General features: G+C 34.0%; 1 protein-coding gene across 2 annotated transcripts in view; it reads left to right on the top strand.

Annotated features, from left to right (window-relative positions):
• The window catches only part of TFEC (transcription factor EC), a 69,861-nt gene extending 64,796 nt beyond the window's left edge, over positions 1 to 5,065 (top strand). For both annotated transcript variants that reach the window (XM_036103936.2, XM_036103934.2), the window contains one exon: positions 167 to 5,065. In XM_036103936.2, the coding sequence (XP_035959829.1) occupies positions 167 to 547 (381 nt within the window). In that variant the 3' untranslated portion in view covers positions 548 to 5,065. The remainder of the gene's footprint in view (positions 1 to 166) is intronic.
• The last annotated feature ends 15,297 nt before the right edge of the window (positions 5,066 to 20,362 follow it).

Raw genomic sequence — 20,362 nt, 5'->3', positions numbered from 1 at the left:
AGGCATTAGAATTATACTAGGTTCCATTACTTGCAAAGAATATTATAATATGTATTACGCTTCATTTTGAATGCTTGTTAATATTTTGTTTCTATTTCTGGTTTATTTTCTAGAGTTAAGTCCACTTGCAAAATCATTATTTAATTATTCTTGTTCAAAATTGCAGGAACTAGAAATACAGGCTCGTGCTCATGGTCTGCCAGCCCTGGCTTCACTTGGCACAGTTGATTTGGGTGTTCATGTCACCAAACAACAGACCCATCTTGAGCAGAATTCAGTAGACTATTGCCAACAACTGACTTTGTCTCAGGGGACCAGCCCTGAGCTCTGTGATCAAGCTATGGCCTTCTCTGATCCTTTGTCACATTTCACAGATTTATCATTTAGTGCCGCTTTGAAAGAGGAACAAAGATTGAATGACATGCTACTGGATGACACAATATCTCCATTTGGAACAGATCCTCTGCTATCTGCCACTTCCCCAGCAGTTTCCAAAGAAAGCAGTAGGAGAAGTAGTTTTAGCTCCGATGATGGAAATGAGTTATAAAAAACAAACAGACTCAATTCATCAACTGGGAAGCAATTCTATGCTGGTGCTATGCAAGTATGTTCTGTTTCATATATTGCTTTGGCTTAATTTTTCCAAAAGGAATAGACTGTTCACAAAAAACCGATTAGAAATGACAGAAAAATTCACAGGAAGAAGAAACATGGTGTTGAAGAATTATTGAGAACTAAAAAGGATTTTTTTCCTCTTTGACTAAGACATCCAAATCTACTTAAATTATGTTTTCCTGGAAAGAGGTACAACATAAGAAATAGCTCTCTACTAATGTTGTAAAAGTAGCGATGTGGTGATGTACCATTGGAACCAACTGACTTCAAGGAGTAAAGCTACTGAAATATACAAACCTTTTTTCACTAATTCACTTCCAACTCTTCTATTCAAGTCTTACATTAGTCGTCAAGTATCAAGATCAACAGATCTGATAGTCCATTGACTTTCTCCACTGTCTGGGGGACATGTTGTTGAAAGTTTAAACTTGATAGAGGAAATAGTTAAAAGATACAGTATCTGTCACTTCTAATTGAAAAGTGAATTTACAGTAAATATTAGAATTTTCCGCAATAAAATACCAAAAATTTATAAAACCTTTGCTTTCTCAAACGAGACCATAATCCCTTTTGTCAGTTCAATTACATTAATTCTAAGAGTATCTTTGCATATTTATGGAGACATGCTGTGTTCAAAAAAGGAAAACATTGAATACTTTCCTCAAGAATATGAGCTAAAATTTTACTCCTTCACACAAACATACACTTACACACAGGCACACAAGGTACTAGTACATGTCCTTTTTACTTTCCTTCACTTTCATGATTTTTCTAATCAGCATCAGAAATCATATTCCAAATCTTCTTTTCTTCATCCAAAAGAGATATTTGATAATCAGTTTCAAAAAAATAAATTACAATTAAAAAAACCCTACTAGGACAATTTCTCAGCTAGCTAAAATTTATCGCTATCTCTAAAAATGGATGTAAATTAATTAGGTGATACAGTTTTGCTCCAAATTGACAAAATATAGAAACTTTGTTTGCCAACTGACAAAATCATTAGTAAAACAGAAACTCTTTCTTATTATATTGAGCTCTGAGTGGAGGATAAAGCTCCATTCCCATAAGTACTTAGAGTAGCCTATGACCTTTGCTAGCTTTGTTAGCATTTATTAAAAATATTTATAACTATAATGCTCTACTCAAAATTTTCTTTCTCAAGAAAGAAAGCTCAAGCTTGGGATTAGGAACTGACTTACCAAGAAGGTTGCTCTGTGCTAGACCTCCATGAGTGATCATCTGATCAATGAGTATTTATGGAGGGATACTCAAACTTCAGTGAATCCTGTGAAAATGTAGAACAGATGAGCAAGATATGGTCTTACTCCTCAGGGAGTAACAAGTCTACATGAGAAACAACAACAAAAGATAGAAGACACATAGAATTAAACTCTACATGGTACAGTATAAGCTGTAAATACAGAAGGTCAGAGAAAATGGAAATGAATGAAGAAGGTTGGAGAATCACAAAAGTCTATGGGAAGGTAGAATGTAACTTCTTTAGAAGCATAAATTTGGTGAAAGGGAGGGCATATTAGGGAATAATATCAACCAAATGACAAAAGTGAGAATAAGTTGAGGAAGTATCTTCATGGAACATTCATTAGAAAGATCTGGCCACCCTAGAAGATACCACGTTTGAAGTCCTGGAAAATAATATTGGCAACAGGTTGTGGAAGACCTTGAATGGTACGATGAAATGATATGGTAGAAATTGAATTTTTTTTTTACTAGGAGGGAGAAACATAAAATTAAAATGCTACTTTACATTACTAAAGTAATTCAGAAGTAATCTTCCTTGAATATTAACTTTGGGATAAATTTTTGAAAGGGTACTTTAGGTATTACTCATAGGGAAATATGTCATCACAAAATTTGAGACATAATGCTAATGAAAGTGGGAAAATATTAAATTCTTATGGTCTAGTAATTATCTCAGGCTTAGCTTACAGCATTAGCTCAGAGTTTGGAGAATTAAAATAATTTTTATTGTTTGACATGGAAAAATCAATTCTAAATTTATAGGACTAGTCATTAAAGACAGATAGATAAATTCATCTGAAATACGCCATGTGAAAAAGAGCAATAAGATACACTTGAAGAATTTTCGAGAGAACATTATATACTTTTAACTTTATGATAAAATTCCACTTTATTATCTGGGTTGATAGTTTAATATAACGATACAAATCATAGAGAAGGAATATATGTTTGAATCCATGCAAAACACATTCTAGACAGAGGCTGATTTCTGTTTTCATTTTATCCATTATCTTCATTTCTTCATATTTTGAGAAGACCTACACTGATGATGTCATTACTCTGTCATTCTTTTACATTCTGTTAAAATACTACTACTCAGCCCTGAAACTCATTCCTCACAATCTTAGCCAATGTAAGGGCTTGACACAGGCGGGAGAGTCTGGACAAGAGAAAGCTGGGAAAGGCACTACTAATATTTGCTGCTACTTTCAGATTATAATAGCCATCAGGGGATTGTAAAATGGGTAATGGGTTTTTAAAGACAGAGTAAAGAGTGGTGCTGTGTCACGGTCAACTGAAACAGATTAAAAAATTAATTTTAGTCAGTAGTTCTTAACTTTTTAAGGTATTGAGAATCTAGGGAAAGTTAGAGACTCCTCAGAAAAATACAGAGTTGTATATATAGCCCAAAATTTGCATGGACCAAGAAGTTTTAGGGACCTCCTAAATGTCTTGTTGGACACCAGGTGAAGAATTCCTCTATCAGCTCTGTTACTTTCATGGAAAGCATCGTAGCTGTGTATCTATCAGGAGCTCAGTGGGTAGTTCATGTCACATACAGTGATGGAGGAGGGAGCCCTATTTATCTGTATGTCACTCTCCCAACCCTAAGAGTGTTGAGGTTGCCTAGGAAAGTGAAAATATACCAAACACTAGACTATTCACAAAGGAAATTGTTTACTTATAAAGTAGTCCCCCTTCAAGCATCTCCTGTTGTTTATATACCTCCTGTTATATACTCATGTTATATATTCATGGGTCAGTTTCTCTATGATTATTGGATATTATAAACATCTGCCAGTAACAGTTTAAAATAATGCATATGTATATCAAGATAAAAATATGTAAATTCAAAAGTAAATTATGTGAGTATCTAAGAATCAAGAGAGATCCTTGAGAAAATTGATGGATGTCTAGAATATTTTTGTAGGAATGAGACTTATAACAGTAAAAGAGGTATATTGCTTATCAAACAATTTTGTCACAAAAAGCATCAGCTATCACTGGACTATTAATATGCAATTAACCAAGTTTTGTTCATTCAAAGGATTAATGCATAATTGTAATTATAATAAACTTTGTTTAAAATAAGATAAAAGTTTTATTTTACTTTTAGTTATCTAAGATAATGTCCCATCTAATCTTTTACCCCTATTTATTATAAAATATTGGCTATCTTTTTGTGGATTCACATTAAGCAGCCTTTCCAATTCCAAATTATCTTGAAATAACAAGTACCTCCTTTGAGTACCTCTTCATATTTTTTTCTTTTTAGTGTCCTTTTCCATAACTGGAAAATTTATATGTACAGAACACATTTCCTCTGTTTACAGACATGGTATCAGTGACTATAGCCTTCTTTACATGGGTACAAAAGTTCTAAATAATAAATACCCAGATGAGCTGGGGACATTGAGAAATAGCCTTCCTCTTTTTTTTTTTTAACTCATTTTTTTCCACTCACATGACTGTAAATAAAATATTTAATAGCTCTTACTTGAAAAAAATTAGGTACGAGTTTCTTTATTTGGCATGCTCATTTACCTTTATGTCAGGGGAGAAGTTAGATTTCCCAATGTTAAGAAGAATGTATTTCTTTGTTTTGATAGATTGAGGCATATTGGAATTTTCTTATACTTCACAGTACCTTGAAAATATTTTTTTGCTGGTCTGATACTGTGGAATTTTGATGTTTAAATAAATAAATGTCATAACTAGAAGTGTTTCAGTGTTTTTACAGTATCTCTAGGCTGATATTTACTGATCTTATAATATCTAAGATGTAGATGAAAACTGGAATCAATTAATCATCTTGCTGTGTTATCAGCACTAGATCAACCATCTGGGTTTCTTGAAAACACCTGAAGGATTGAATTTTACTTGAGGCTTGATAATGGCAGAGCCCATATATGCTACGTGGAATGACATCATTCGCCCTTCCGGTGCCCTGTATGTTGATAAGTATAAGATGTCAACTTGAATTAGTGTAAGTTACATATACAGAGATTTCATTAAATGTATTTAACAAATACTAAACACATTTAGAGTGTTGCTGATCTAATGTGTCAGATGACCTTCCTGTAATCATTATTCATTGCATGTACCAACATTTTATCATTTGTATAATATTTAATTTGTAAATAAGGAACCTGTTCAAAAACTGATAAAAATAGTTTTCTCAAAATTTTTCTGTGTTACTTTTTTTTTCTGTGACATTCATAGAGAATTTGAGTGTATAGGAGATTATCAAAAAATAGTTCTTTTGTTTAAAGAAAAAGCAACCTCTTACTGGATTCAACTAATTTAATGATGAAATACTACTCTCTGCTGCTGTATACATAAAAGGGAACATTTTGTCTTCTTCTTGTGAAGGGATTTATGTATGTATTTCTACATATCCAAATTATTTCTCTTAACCCTCAGTAAAATGTCTTTTTCCTACATTTATTCAACAGGCTTCAAGAATAAAGTCAAAGATTTTTGTGTTTGCAATGCTGCTTCTCCTATTCCTGCACTACCATTTTATTGCAAAAATTCTATATTTTCAACTTTGCTTTTTCCACAGAAATAAATTTTATCTCTATGTTACCTAAAGCTGGTGGTTAGGGGCGCCTGGGTCTCAGTCGTTGGGCATCTGCCTTCGGCTCAAGTCATGATCTCAGGGTCCTGGGATCGAGCCCCGCCCGCATCGGGCTCCCTGCTCCGCGGGAAGCCTGCTTCTCCCTCTCCCACTCCCCCTGCTTGTGTTCCCCCTCTCGCTGTCTCTCTCTCTGTCAAATAAATACATAAAATCTTAAAAAAAAAAAAAGCTGGTGGCTATATATAACAAAAAAAATGAGAAAAAATGCAAAAGAAATGGTAATCATTTTGCTGAAAGAATTATATACGATCAGAAGGTTCCACATTATATTATTCTTTAATACATGACTACTAAAGTTTAAAAGCTAACTAAATTCAAGGATCTTATCTAACAGCATTGTAGTTGCTTATGGCATAACAATGTAGTTAAAAATCTTTGACTTTAATAGTGTTTTATATATACGAATAGCTAAAGTAACGTTCCTATAACTTTAGTCTAACATTGCTTAGATCAAGAAAACATTGCTAGTCTAATAAGACCATAGAATTTCTAATTATTGCTATTTTTCATTTTTATATAACAACGTAATGTGTCTTATTTTCTAGGAAAATGAAGAAAACTGGTGTGTACACATTTTTTAAAAAAGAATTGTGCACATTCTTTAAAAAAAGCACCAATATTTTCTTTGTATATATTAAATGAAAGCACAGACTTATTAAATGCTTTAATATACTTTTTGTTCTGCCTTTGTCTATAGACTGCACTGGAAAATACAAAATCAGGTTAATCATCTGAAAGGATACTTAACAGCCCCAAGACTTCACAACTGACAACTGCTCACCACACAGTCCATGCTGAAAAGAGTGATCCAATATTTCCCTGTTAGTGAAAATAATAGTTACGTTCTTTATTATAGTCTCCTGCCATCTGCTTTTCCATGCTGTTATGGTTTTGACTTATGGAAAATATTTATCAAACTGTTGCAAATTTGCTAACAGGCATAATTGTAGCAGTGTAATCACTAAGAAATGCTGCAAAATCTTTTAATATACTAGATGGTCCCCAGGTAATCTAGGGTAAATAGAATACTGTATTTTAATACGTAAAAGATTTTAAAGCTGCTAATTGGTATTGAATAGACCTATCCCTTGATAATGAAATTAATCGGGATTTCAGTTAAATGTTAAGACACTCTAATATTTAATACCATGTTTATGAATTTTCATCTACATACCTGCTTCAAAAATAATCAAACAGGATAGCTCTGAGTTGACTATAGAAAACAATATTTTATGTTCAAACATAGGTTCATTCCTTTTTTTAAGGCTATACCATATGAATATTTTTTAAAGCATTAATCAATGCCAAAAAATAATTTCTGTGTGGAAAGAAATAACCAATATAATATACATCAAAAAATCAGAATGACTTTTTGGCCCTCTACAGACTGAAGAGATGGATAACTGAATGAAGCTTATACCTGATTGTTCATCGTGTATATACGTACATGTGTGATGTGTTTGGGAGTGGATACATATGTGCCCATGTGGCAGCTTACAAAAAACTTTTCTAATTTCTTGATATTCGAAAGGACTCTACTATAAGAATGTGTTATTCTTATGTTATTGTTTATTGGAACCTACACATAGGCAACATTTGGAGTTGTCCCCAAATCTGTTCTATTAGACACACACACACATCTTGCTCTGAATTGAGTCCAAAAAGTGGGATAGATGAAGACTGCTGTAACAGGTTTTACTATTTTTGTTAAAATAAGTGATATATGTAGCTATCAACCATTTAGATATAATATAAGCATTGAGTTTATTGACCATCAATATTACCACCTGCAGTGTTCTAGCTTTGGGATGGTTAAGTGGTAAAATACAATAAGGCTTATTGGCTAAGTAGTGGACACCCATCATGTAAAATATATATCAGTTTCATTAATTGGCAACCATAAGACAAGTGTACAACATTCTAGATGGTGATGATTTCGATAGGACCGACCACATTGCGGTTAAGTATATGATTCACGTAATAAGAAAAAGGTGCCTGCAGGCTATTGTTCCTAGCATGGATTAAAATTTACATATTGCTTCTCCTTATGTCAAAACATCTGGTGCCTGCAAATGCTAACATTTCGTTAAAAAGTTTCACAAGCCAGGAAAAGTGGATTGGAAACATTGCATGTGAATCATTCAAGCATTATAATAGAATAAGAGCTATGTTCAGAAAAAGTTAAATTGCTGCAAACAATACTATAGTCAAGATTGTAATTTATTTGCTTATGCAAGTGAAAGGTGATGCTGTGTATCTGTGGAGAAAAATAGTGTTTGAGTTATATGGTTACCTCTTCAAAAATACTTATTTCATATAATTACACGGAGCAAGTAGGTTTCTAAGTCCTTCAAGATTTTACAATGACTCAACAATTTTAGAAGCAGTCTATAGTTCTATAAAAGCCATTCTGCTATACCTAAGAACGGGAAGAGGGGGCTATCTGAGACTTTATTCATTCTGGCATTAAATTTTTATTTACTCATTGGTAAATAGAAGAAGTATATTTGAGGTGTAGATGAATTACCTTCCCTACGCAGGTCCCCAAATCAATAAAGATAAACATCCTTGCACCTTCCATCATAGTCCAGCCTTCTGTTCTATAACCTAACAAGGCCACTTCAGGATTTTCCTACTTTTAAAGCTCTTCACCACCCCACTCCGCAGTTATCATTATTATCTTGGTTCCCGCTGGCTATCCCAGCTAGCTGCTACTTAAAATCTTTGTGTTGCTATTTATTATAGCTAAGCATAGATTACCTGCCTCGTCAAAATGGATGGGCACTGCAAGCAAAAATTATGCCTTAGCTTTCTCTGTATCCTACATTACTTAACACAGTGTCTTGCTTGACATGTTACTTCCTTAAAAAATCAATAAAGTGATGGTTAATTTTAGGTAAGGAAAGTGTACCAGTGTCAAATAATTCAGATAATGAAATGGTCCTCACTCAAGGCTGTGACAATTCATTGGAACGGATCTCTTCCAAGCTCTCGTTCAATTCTTACAACTGCAGTGAGATAACTGTTTGTGTTTCTTTCAGCTTATCTAAAATATGAGTTTGGGACATGAAACTAATATCAAATGTTGCAATAATGGATTTAGAGAAATCTACTCTAGAATTCATCCATTTAGTTATTCACTGTTCCTTTAATAAGCATCCCCCAAGGAATAATGGTTGTTGCTAAGGGGAATGTAGAAGATGAAAGTAACTGAGATCTTTCAATAAAGGGTAGTAAAGGCTATGCTGGCAGAATGAAGGGTGCTGTGGAAGCCCAAATCAGGGCATCTATACCAGTATCAGGGAAACTGAGACCTAGGGGCAGACTGGGGGCTGAACATGGTGCAAGAGGGGAAGGCGAGGCAGAGGGAAGTGCTCTTTAAACAGAGGTGACCAGTCAGATGATGATTACTGATTCAGAGGGCTTATCAATGCTTTCAGGACATGGAATGTAACTGTGTGGGGTCAGAAATTTTAGACTTATTTGGAGTAATTAATCTTAAATTCTTATTTATCATGCAGGATCCAGGTTATTCAGGTATTTGGTCAGAGGACAATTACTCCTCCTAGGCCTGGAGTAGGAAGGCATATATTACATATTTCAGTGTGTGTGTGTGTGTGTGTGTGCGCGTGCGCACGTAGGAAGAGCAGGGGGAAGTATACTGATAGGGTGAACCAAGGTATACTGTTCTCAAATTATTACTTTTTTCCCCAAAGATTTATTTATTTATTTGAGAGAGAGAGAGAGAATGAGCATGAGTGGGGGGAGGGGAGGAGGGAGGGAGAGAGAGAGGGAGAGAAGCAGACTCCCCGCTGAGCATGGAGCCCCACACTGGGCTTGATCTCATGACCCTGAGATCATGACCTGAGCCAAAATCAAGTCAGTCCCTCAACGAACTGAGCTACCCAGGCGGCGCTATTCTCAAAGGGCTTCACCACTACTCATTTCTCCTCTCAAGACAGGTGATGAGCTTGTTCTTTTTTCTTATTAGTATTAAGCCTATAGTAAGCCCTATGCTTCCAGGAGTAGTTCTGCCTTGAAGTACCTCTCCCACACTGTCAATGAATGCCCAGCAGTGATCAATTACACCTTGCCCCTTTTCATTAATATTCTACAGATGTTATTTAAGAAACCTAGTGTGAAGAGAAGACTGCCTGAGTAGAAAGGCATACTATATCCTTGGATGGGAAAACTCAATATAATGAAGATTTTAATTCTCTTTAAATTAATTTACAAATGTTATCAATACCAATAGGTTTTTTTTGTAAACCAGACAAGTTGATATTAAACTTTATGAACAAATAAGAAAAAAAGGAAATATCTGAAAAAGAAGAGCAGTGAAGAAAGACAAGGGCTACCAGATATTGAAACATATTCTGAAGTCTGACGAATTAAAAATCTGTGCTATGGGACATGAATAAACAGACTGTCCAAAGGACAGAACTAAACCTAAGTATATATTGGAATTAAACAAAAGGAAGCATTGCAAATCAATAGAAACAAAACTATTCTATAAATGGTGTTAGAATTATACCAAATGCCCATCTATATGAGAATTACAGCGTGTCCATGTAATGGAATATTATGCCCCTGCAATGAGAAACAACAACAACAAAAATCACTCTGCATTCTGATATGGAAAGTTCTCCATGGAAGTTTTTAAATTAGTAATATATGGTACTGATTTGCATGTATGGGTGATGAGAAAGATAGGAATATGTATTTATATTTGCTGTGTATGGAAAAATAAACTGTTGGCAGATACACTGTGTTAAAGAGGGAGTAGACAGGGAAATATTTTCAATAAATACCTTAAAAAATTTTTTTTGAAGCAGCTGTGTAATTTTGGTAGAGTTGATTCCATTCAGAGTTTCAAGGGTGGGTTTTTGCTACAGGGATTGGGTCAGATAACCCAGGCATGCTATTGGTTCATGGCTTTTCTTTGGCACATGATTGGTTCAAGGGTGGTAAAGTTCGGGAAGCTCGGAACTTTTGTTTAATGGTTTTGCAAAGCGGTTTGCTCGCTGTCTTTCCATGTTTGTGAACAGGGCAGCATGTGGGACCGGTTAATGCCAGCAGCCGTCGCGTCTTCTGGAGGAAAGTCAGCGTGAGCACAAAGCAGACACATGTGCGGAGGGAGACGTTTGAGAATTTCGGAGCAACGACTGGAGCACTAATTGAATCCCACCCAAATCCTGCCCTATCACATGTCTTGTTAAGTTCTGTGGTTTAAAAAAGAAAAAGGCTCCTTTAATGTTTTAGCCAGTTTGGGTGGGAATTTCTGTTACTGGCAAATGAAAACACGCTAATAGATGCACCAGAACTAAGACAACATTGCCTAATCTTCTGACAGCCTCGGCCATGTGTGTGAGACACGGTCACCTGCAGAGCGTTAGAGCACGACTCCCATGTGTTGATGTTTAAGTCGGGAGCAGGAGACTGAGAGACCCTCCATCTGAGCTCTTCGCAGGCCGCGTGGAATTGTTCACATATTGAAAGCCCCTATGGCCCTGCTTAGGGACCTGTATCCAATGTGCTCAGTTCCTCTAGCCTGAAATGTGTGTGCGAGGAAATTTGGGTGTCAGAAAGACAGCTCTTTTTCTTTTCAAACAGAGCAGGACTCGGTCACAATTCTTTTTGGCATCCCCCGTAATGTAACTAGTCTCTCTTACTGGTGAAAATAAGTTAACTTACATCGTTTGAAACGTTTCTACATATTTACAGAAATGCGAGTAATTCTGAATGCAAAATGGACAGGATCACCGTGAAAATGTGGCTGCTTCCTTTCACCCATCCATCCATCCATCCATCCATCCAACATTTCTTGATTTCCTGCCAGGTGCGCGATATTTTACATCTGTCAGTGGTTGACAGAGATTAGGTTTCCCGAGTTCCCATCCTTAAGAAACTCATTGGTGGAGGAGAGGAACCAGTATGCCCATGATTAAACACAGAATCACGTAAGAGGCCCAAGTATCCAGACTTACGGGGGTCAGGAAAGGATTCCTGAGAGAAAACGCTTCTGCCCTGAGTTTGGGGTGAGTGTTGCTATTCCAAGTCACTACAAGAAGATTTCTTAAATTTTTAAAGGAAATTATTTCTCTTGTTCTTTTTTTAAGTAAATCAGTATTATTTTTTTTTGTAAAGAAATAGTTACTAGCTAAAAAGTCCAAACAGTATAAAATGGTACAAATGTTATGATATATAAAGAGATAAACTATACAATTATATATAATAGTTCGAACTTCTAAAATAACATACAAGTATGATCTATTCATCAAAATATATAAAATTTATATATGCCCACTCAGATTCTCACATTGTAAAGATTCCTATTGATCTTTTCTTATATTCTTCAAGCCTGTTGATGTATTTTTGTGCATGTGTGTGAATGTGTGTGTATGTGTCTCAGTGTACATAACACGTATAAGGTTTGTTTTTGAAAAAATAAAGTTGTATTGAGTTTACTTTTTGACTTATTTTCTTAGGGTTATCTTTCCTGTCATGGAATATTTTCTACATTGTTATAAATGCTTCATTGCAAAGATATAACTGATTTGACTTAACCATTCCCTGTTGGTGAGGTCAACTTTTCACTTTTACAGAAGATGCATGAATCTGCATGTGCATGTCTCCCAGTACACACGCAGAACTTTTTCTCTAGGGCACAGTCTGGAAAATTAATAACTAGAGTATGGGGTAGTGTCTTCGAAAGTAGGAGTATTATTTTGTATCCCTACTTAAAGCATTTGCTCATTCCCTATGGCCACAACTCAACAACACTTGATTTTGTCTTCTGTTTTATTTTTATCAATTTTATGGGATAAAATGTTTGTTTTATCTTATTTTACATTTCACAGATTCCTACTAAGAATAAATTTTAAAAATACATTTTTGGCCATTTGGGGTTTTTGTGTGTGTGAGTATTCTCTTTCTATCCTTTGCCTCTTTTCCTGTTTTGTTGTTTGAAACTATTTTTTAGTTCATTGTAAGAATTCTAAATATATTCTGGATGCCAATTCTTTGTTGCTTATACCTTTGTAGATATGTTTTGCTAGCCTGTGGCTTTTTTCTTTTTTAATTCTGACTTTGTTGATGCTATATCCTTTGAAACGGAAATTTTAAACTTTGACATAGTCAAATTTTTCAATCACCGTTTCTGAGTTGTATTTCATATACTTATCTAGGAAATTTTTTTGTAGCCTTGTTAATTGAAGATACTGCATATATTACCTTATAATAGTTTTAAATTTTTATTTTGCACATTTAAATCAAAGTCTTCAGGAACTTATTCTCCTATATAATAAGGCAATAATAAAATGTTTTTATTCCAACATTCCAATATCACTTATTCAATCATCTCTCCTTTATAAAATGTACATTTATCATATACTGTGTTATATGCGGGTATTTTTTTGTGTTCTCTTTTCATTTTGCTTTTCTGTGACATATTTTGTCAGTTCCATACTACTTTAATACTGTTTTAAAGTAATTAGTAACATACAGGAGAATATGTTCCTATACCCTTCCTTCAGAATGGTCTTTGCTTTTTACAGGTCTGCATGTGTATCTGAAAAATATTTTCTAGCTTTGTAATAGATCATGCATATATTTTAAAATTTCATTTCATTCAAAGAATAATTTGGGGAAATTTCCATCTTTAATATGTCACATCTTTCCCTCTATGGCAAGTTTTATGTGCCTAACAGTGTTTTGTAATTTTTTTCTAAGGTCTTGCACATCTTTAATTATATTTTAACCTCTTTCATTTTTCTTCTATTACAGGTGCAATTTTTTTATATTAAAATTTTTCTGTGCTTATTTTTATTTGGGGTAGGAAAGCTATTGACTTTTATGTTTCTAGGAATTTGTCCATTTCATCTAAACTTTCTAATTTGTTAGTACACAGTTATTCATAGTATTCTCTTATCCATTTCATTTTTGTAAGATTAGTCGTGAAGTTCTCTCTTTTATTCCTGATTTTAGTAAATTGAGTCTTTCTCTCTCTCTCTCTTTTTCTTGGTCAGCCTAAGCTACTGTTCTTTGTATGTTGACATTTAACCCAGAATTTTTGCTGGATTTTTTTGTTATAATAATACTTTTGTAGATGTCCTTGAGTTTTCTATATAGACGGTCTCCGAAAAAATTTTTTCTCCTTAGTAATGCTTATATCTTCAGTTCATTTTGCAAGTATTAATTCATTGACTTCTACTACTAGTACAGTGTTAAATTAGCAATGATAGGGGCTTCCTGACTTCAGTGGTGTCAATAAAAATTATCCTTTCAAGAAAAAGTATTCAAAGTTGGAAAAATGTAAAAGAGAACATGGAGTGCTTTTTCAGTGCTTGTGACTTTGACTTTTTATTTACTAAATGATTTTAAAACTCTGAAGGGGTAGGTGTGAACTTGCAGAAAATGGATTGCTATGTAAATTATTTTCGTATTAGAGAAAAGCAAAATCATCCTGTCCATGGCAACACAAAAGAGTTTTGTCTGATAGTCATACAATTGATTTTAATACAAGTTTACTTTGTGTTTGGATGAAAGTTATGTTTTAACTTCTTAAAACTATGCTTCAGCAATGAAAATGTTTATATATATTTTTAGCAATAAATATGAAGTTTGCTGTAAGTTTTTACTAAGTTCTTTTTATCAGGCTAAAGAAGTTCAATCTACTCATATTTGTGTGGAGGGGAGCTCAGGGGATATTTGTCTTGAGATTTTTTTTTTTAGTTTATCTTTTTCTTCTTTTTATTTTTATTTCTTTTATTTTATTTCAATGGATATCCCATTTTTCCAGTACCATTCATTGAAAAGACTGTCTTCTTCCGCTGAATTGTCTTTGCACCTTTATTGAAAATCAGTTGTCCATAAAATTGTAGGTGTATCTCCGGACTCTATTCTGTTTTATTGACTTTGACTAATTTACGTCAATAGCACATTGGATACTGTATGCTTATAACAACTTGAAAGCACGTATTGTGGGGTTCAGGATTTTTTTTTCTTTTTTGGGTTTCTTTACATTTCCATATGAAATGTAGAATCAGCTTGTCAGTTTTTGCAAATAGATCGCTGAAATTTTAATTGGGAGTTTTGAATCTATAAATCAACTTTGGGAGAAATAACATCTTAAGAATTTTGAGCCTTCCAACCCATGATGATGGTATCTCTATTTACTTAGGTCCACTTTAATTTCTCTCAGTTTTGTAGTTTTCAATGTGTAAATTTTACACATTTTTGTCATACTTATCCCTAAGTATTTCATATTTTTGATGCTGTTGGTGAATGCTATTTTATCATTTCAACTTCTAATTTTTTGTTTCCAATACATAGATACATAATGTTTGCAAATTTATCTTATGCAATGTGGCTAGTTTCACTTATTAGTCCTAGTAGTTTATTCTGTAGAGTCCATCAGATTTTCTACATAGATGGTCATGTTGTCTGTGAGTAAAGATGGTTTTACTAATTCTTTTTCCATTGTGGATCCCTTTTATTTCTTTTCCTTGTCTTACTGGTTCAATGGCTAGAAGCAAAGATACAAATTGAACAAAGGTAGTGTGAGCAGACATTGCTATAGGTTTCTGATCTTTTGGAAGAAAATTCAGTATTTTGTCATTAAATATGTTTGCTGTAGGTGTTAAATGGATGCCCTTTATCTGGTTACAGAAGTTCCCTTTTGTAAGTTATCTGTTGCTACATTAAAAATTACACCAAAACTGGGGTGCCTGTGTGGCCCAGTTGGGTAAGCATCCGACTCTTGCTTTCATCTCAGGTCATGATCTGAGATGGTGCTTGAGCTCCACCTGGGGCTCTGGGCTCAGTGGACAGTCTGCTCCAGATTCTCTCTCCTTTCCCCTCTGCTCCTCCCCCCACTTGCACTCTGTCTCTCTAAAATAAATAAAAATAAGATCTTTTAAAAAAAAATACACCAAAACTTAATGGTTTGAAACAACAACATGTATTATCCTATAGCTTCTGTGGGTCAGGGATGCAGACCCCATTGAGGCAAGACCTTATAAGTACTCTACACAAATCCTGTGACAAATGAGTTCTTTCTAATCTGTTTCAGAAGACAGAAAGTGCCATAAAGAAATTAAAGTTCAGACCCCATTAAAATGGAGAGTCCTTGGTAAATATCGTAGGCTTTTAGGTGAGAAAGTCTATGCTCTAGGAATAAGGATTATGCCCTAAGAGGAATGAATCTGCCCTTGGAGTAACAGCAAAACTCTATGAGTATGATACACACTTACATAAAATCATATTCACTTTAACAAAGCCTAAAACTGAGTCTTGACAGCTGCAATGCATCCTCCAGTAACTTAACATTTTGCCAAAAGAAAATTTTACACTCTCTAGAGGAAAATAACATAATCCAGAGTTTCTTTACTATAATTTTACAATGCTTAGGATGTAATATAATAATGTCACTAGACATGTGAAGAAGCAGGAAAAAGATACTGATACTGATAAACAAGGCAATGTTTTTTTGTTCTTGTTTTCTTTTAAAGATTTTATTTATTTATTTGACAGAGAGAGAAAGTACAAGCAGGGGGAGCAGCAGGGAGAGGGAGAAGCAGACTACCCGCTTAGCAGGGAGCCCGACGTGGGGCTCGATCCCAGGACCCTGGGATCATGACCTGAGCCAAAGGCAGATGCTTAACTAACTCTAGCCACCCAGGCACCTTGACAGTTTTTTGCTTTTAAGTTAACAAGAGCAAGTCCAGGGATAATCCAGATTTGGGATTTAGCAGGAAATTGCTTCAAAAATAAATTCATTTTCCAAATATTTTTACTTTGCAAAAAAATCCTATTTTGGATTTAGAAGCTACTTAAAAACTATTGTTTCTCTTTTAATTTCTGTGGTAACAATTGTAACATTCTCATAAGTAAATGAATGGCCTTGTGAAAGATCAGTGTAAGGAAATAAAAAGGAGAAACTTCATAATTAAAGTTAAATAATGCATTATCCTTCTTAAATTGCAAATTTAAGGATAAATTAAATACAATTTTGTGCCTATCAAATTAAGAAAAAATAAGTATCAATATAACACTTTATTACTACTTGGAGGGTTTAAATTGTATATACTCAAGCAACATGACATTATATATCAGAAACCTTGAAATCCTTAACATATTTGATACTAATTGTATTTCTAGGAATATATCTTAAGAACAAAATTTCAAGTATAGGCAAAGATTTCTATGTAAGTGTGTTTATTCCAACCTTATTAATAATACCAAAGTGTCAGGAGCATACATGTTTCTTATAAAGTTGAATGATTAATTATTCACCCTTTTGAAAAAGCATGCAGTCATTTAAATATTACTTTAATTAATTTAATTATTTAAAAATGATATATGTAATCATATATGTATATGATATATATACACATATGCATATATGTATGTAATAACATGTAATCATATGTGTCATAAATATGGTACTTTCTCAATTAAAATTATATGCATAAAACAACTAGAAAATATACAATAATAATTTATTATTTTTGGCTGCAAAACTATCATTCAAAATTATTATTTTCTCGTATACATGCTTCAGTATTTCCCAACATTCCCACAGTTATTGTCTCGTACATCTCTTTCATGTACTCAGAATTTCTCACTTTCCTGCCCTTGCGCCTTGCATAAGCTCCTCCAGAATGGTCATCATTTTTATCTCCGCATGCTGATTAATCTTCATGGATCAGTTCAAATTTTATCTTCTCCCAGAAACTTTCCATAGAACCTGTAGCTGGAAGTTATTTTTACCATGTCTGAAGTGTCATAGCACATTATCTCTACCTTCTTTATGGCCTTATCCCTTTCCATCTTCGATTATGACTACTTATGTATATATTATGATTCAATGGGTAACAGAATTTAAGTTTGTTGAGAAAAAGAATCTTTTAAAACTTTATGCGTATTTCACAGCATCGAGCTTAATTCATAGCAGGTGGGTGTTTAAAAAATCTGTTGAATGAATACATTTATAAAAAAATGGATAGCAATCAAAACCAACATTTCAATAATTCAGAATTTACTATGTAAACATTTGTGTACATATTTGAGGATATGGCTAAATAAGCTCTTTCTTCAAGAACAATTTACTGTATTAATGACAAATATACATATTATGCTTTTCACTGGGTAGTCATTGCTGTGGGCATTTAATATAAATTAAATTACTAAATCTTCTTAATTACCCTATGAGGATATTTAGACATGGAGATGCTAAGAAACTTGACCAAAGTCATACATCTAGTGAGGATTGGAACCCAGGTAGTCTGATTCACAAAAACTTGCTCTCAGTCATATTACAGGGTTCTGAATTTTCATTAAGTCTTCTGATATGTTTCATGCCTCTGCAAAGCAGTGGTTATGAAAATCCTTTCATCTGAGTGACATTAAGATTTGTGGATAAATTATATATACATATACATGTTTATTTGTATTTATATGGATATGTGTGTGTGTGTGTGTGTGTGTGTGTATACACACACAGGATGAATATACCTCAATGCCCAACCAATTCAAATTAAGTGCTAACCCTGGCTTGCCACAGTATCAGTTGCCCATTCTACTTGCCTTTATATTTAATCCTTGGATTAACTGACTTGAGTTTTTCCCAGAAAGTCACTTGAAAATAATCTATATACAGCAATCTCTGCCTTTACAAATGAATGCAGATAGTTCATTAGATAATTAATTATTAACTTTGTCCAAAAGGAATAAGGTTAGAATAAATTTATTTTTGTGGAAAGGGAAATATGGCAGGAACAAGTCTAAAATGATGGGACATAACTCTGACTGGTGATAATCCAGATGAATAATTCAGAAGTGCCCTATTTGATTCTTGGGAAACTTGGGGTAAACTTGGGGGTTGATGGCCATGCTGATCAAGGCCTGGGTAAGAAAGGTAGGAAATATTTGAGTCTTAATCTATTTTAGAATATTGCTTGGGATTGACCCCATTTGGGGAAAGTAGTCTGAAGAACCCAAAGACCTAACTAGAATATTCTAAAATTACTTATGATATCCCACTATATGTTATTTTAGTTTCTTTGAGGAAAAAAAATTAAAATAGCAGATGGAAGAATTGTTTGGCATCCATCCAGGCCATCTGGTTTAGCCACAGAGACACATCCACTAGGACAATTTACTCATAATAACAGAAGGATATACCTAAACAGGATAGAAGACTGGAATTCTTCCGCATCATCAAAGATGTGCCCAGAATATTTGAAGAACTGCCATTGTCCTTCCATCTTCCCAGAAAAGAAACTTGTAAATACAGATCGTTTGGGGGCTGACAACGACTATGTGTCTACCAAAACCGGTCAGTTCAATGAAAAAAATAAGTCCATCATAATTGTAATTTTCTTATAGAGAGCACTAACAGACCTTTTAGACTCTTCACCTCGTTTTTGGAGCATCACCCTGTCATGGTCATTGTGGTGTTATGTCTCTTTGATTGTGTACTAATGAACCTTATCAAGTTTTCTGTCAGTCCATATGCAGATGGTCTTTTGTGCTTCTAGCAGTTGGGTTATGTATGACCTGTCAGAATATGTTCTGACTATTATGGCCTACTCTGAGAGGGAACAAATGCTTTCTCCAGAATGACAGATATTCTACAGCTTTGGGGTTTTTATTTTATCCAAAAGCTTATCTTATGTAAAAGAAACTAGTAAATACCATGAAAAACAACATTTCCGTATATGTTTTGTAATGCTTTATCCCCAATTACAAATAATAATACCTGTATGTGGTACATAATTCTAATGATATTATCCAGTCTTAGTGTTTTACTGCCATTCATAAACTGCTTCAGCAGAACTACTTGTGATTTACAGTGTCAATAGAACCCTTTAAATTACATCCTATATTATGAAGTAGGGCATGTATTGCCCTATGGTCTCACATGCAATGTCAGAGACAGAACAAGAAATGGAGAATTGTGATTTCACTGTAAATCAAAAGCTAAGTGTTGTTTATGAGCACGGGGGTTTTAGACATGATATCATTTCACCTTTTTTTCCCTTTTCTATGGCAGTTAACCTAATGTGGGACAAAAACCTAATTCAACCAACAATTATTTATACTTTAATGTCTTTGGCATCGATAAGTAAAGGCAAATACTAACCATATAATTAATCCTCCTAAAATTACTCTTATTTTAAAAATTGGCTGGATTTTTAAGAATGGAAAGAATATCGAAAGGGGTGCATGCTTATCCCAATGCGTATGTATACATTGTTAGGCACTCTACAAACATTTGTTGACATTTCCATTAGTTATAAAAAAAATGAAATTTATAAATTAAATTAATTTATTTGAATGTAACTGATAATACAAAACAATGAAAGTTGCACTTGAGAACCCATCTACAGTCACCAATAAGTTTGTTTATTTTTTAATTTCGATGATCTGTTTTAACAAGTGAAGCCACACTATACCAAACACAAAAGTTGGATTCGGAAGAGACACTGAATTCATTTCATGGCCTAAATACTTGAAGTTTCATATCATCTTCAGTGATTTATTTTAAGACTTATGATGACAACTGTGATTTTTTAAAAGCACTTTAGGGTAGCTTGACCTTGAATTTTTGCAGAAAAAGATGTCTTTTGACCTCAGATTTCCCCACAAAATCTGAGCCTAGTAAGTAGTTAGAGATAAAAACGGTAATAATTTGTGATGAAAATGCAAGCATTTCATCTGAGCATAACCAGATTCATTTACCTGGGAGTAAAATAGTGTAAGAGGCAGACAAAATCCAAGTGAAAAGACAAAACAAAACCAAACAAACACACTTTTCATCTATAACCATTAGTTACC

Source organism: Halichoerus grypus, chromosome 12 (assembly GCF_964656455.1).
Source record: "Halichoerus grypus chromosome 12, mHalGry1.hap1.1, whole genome shotgun sequence".
Taxonomy (NCBI): domain Eukaryota; kingdom Metazoa; phylum Chordata; class Mammalia; order Carnivora; family Phocidae; genus Halichoerus; species Halichoerus grypus.
The sequence above is the reverse complement of the archived record's forward strand: the minus strand, read 5'-3'. Positions and strand labels throughout refer to the sequence as shown.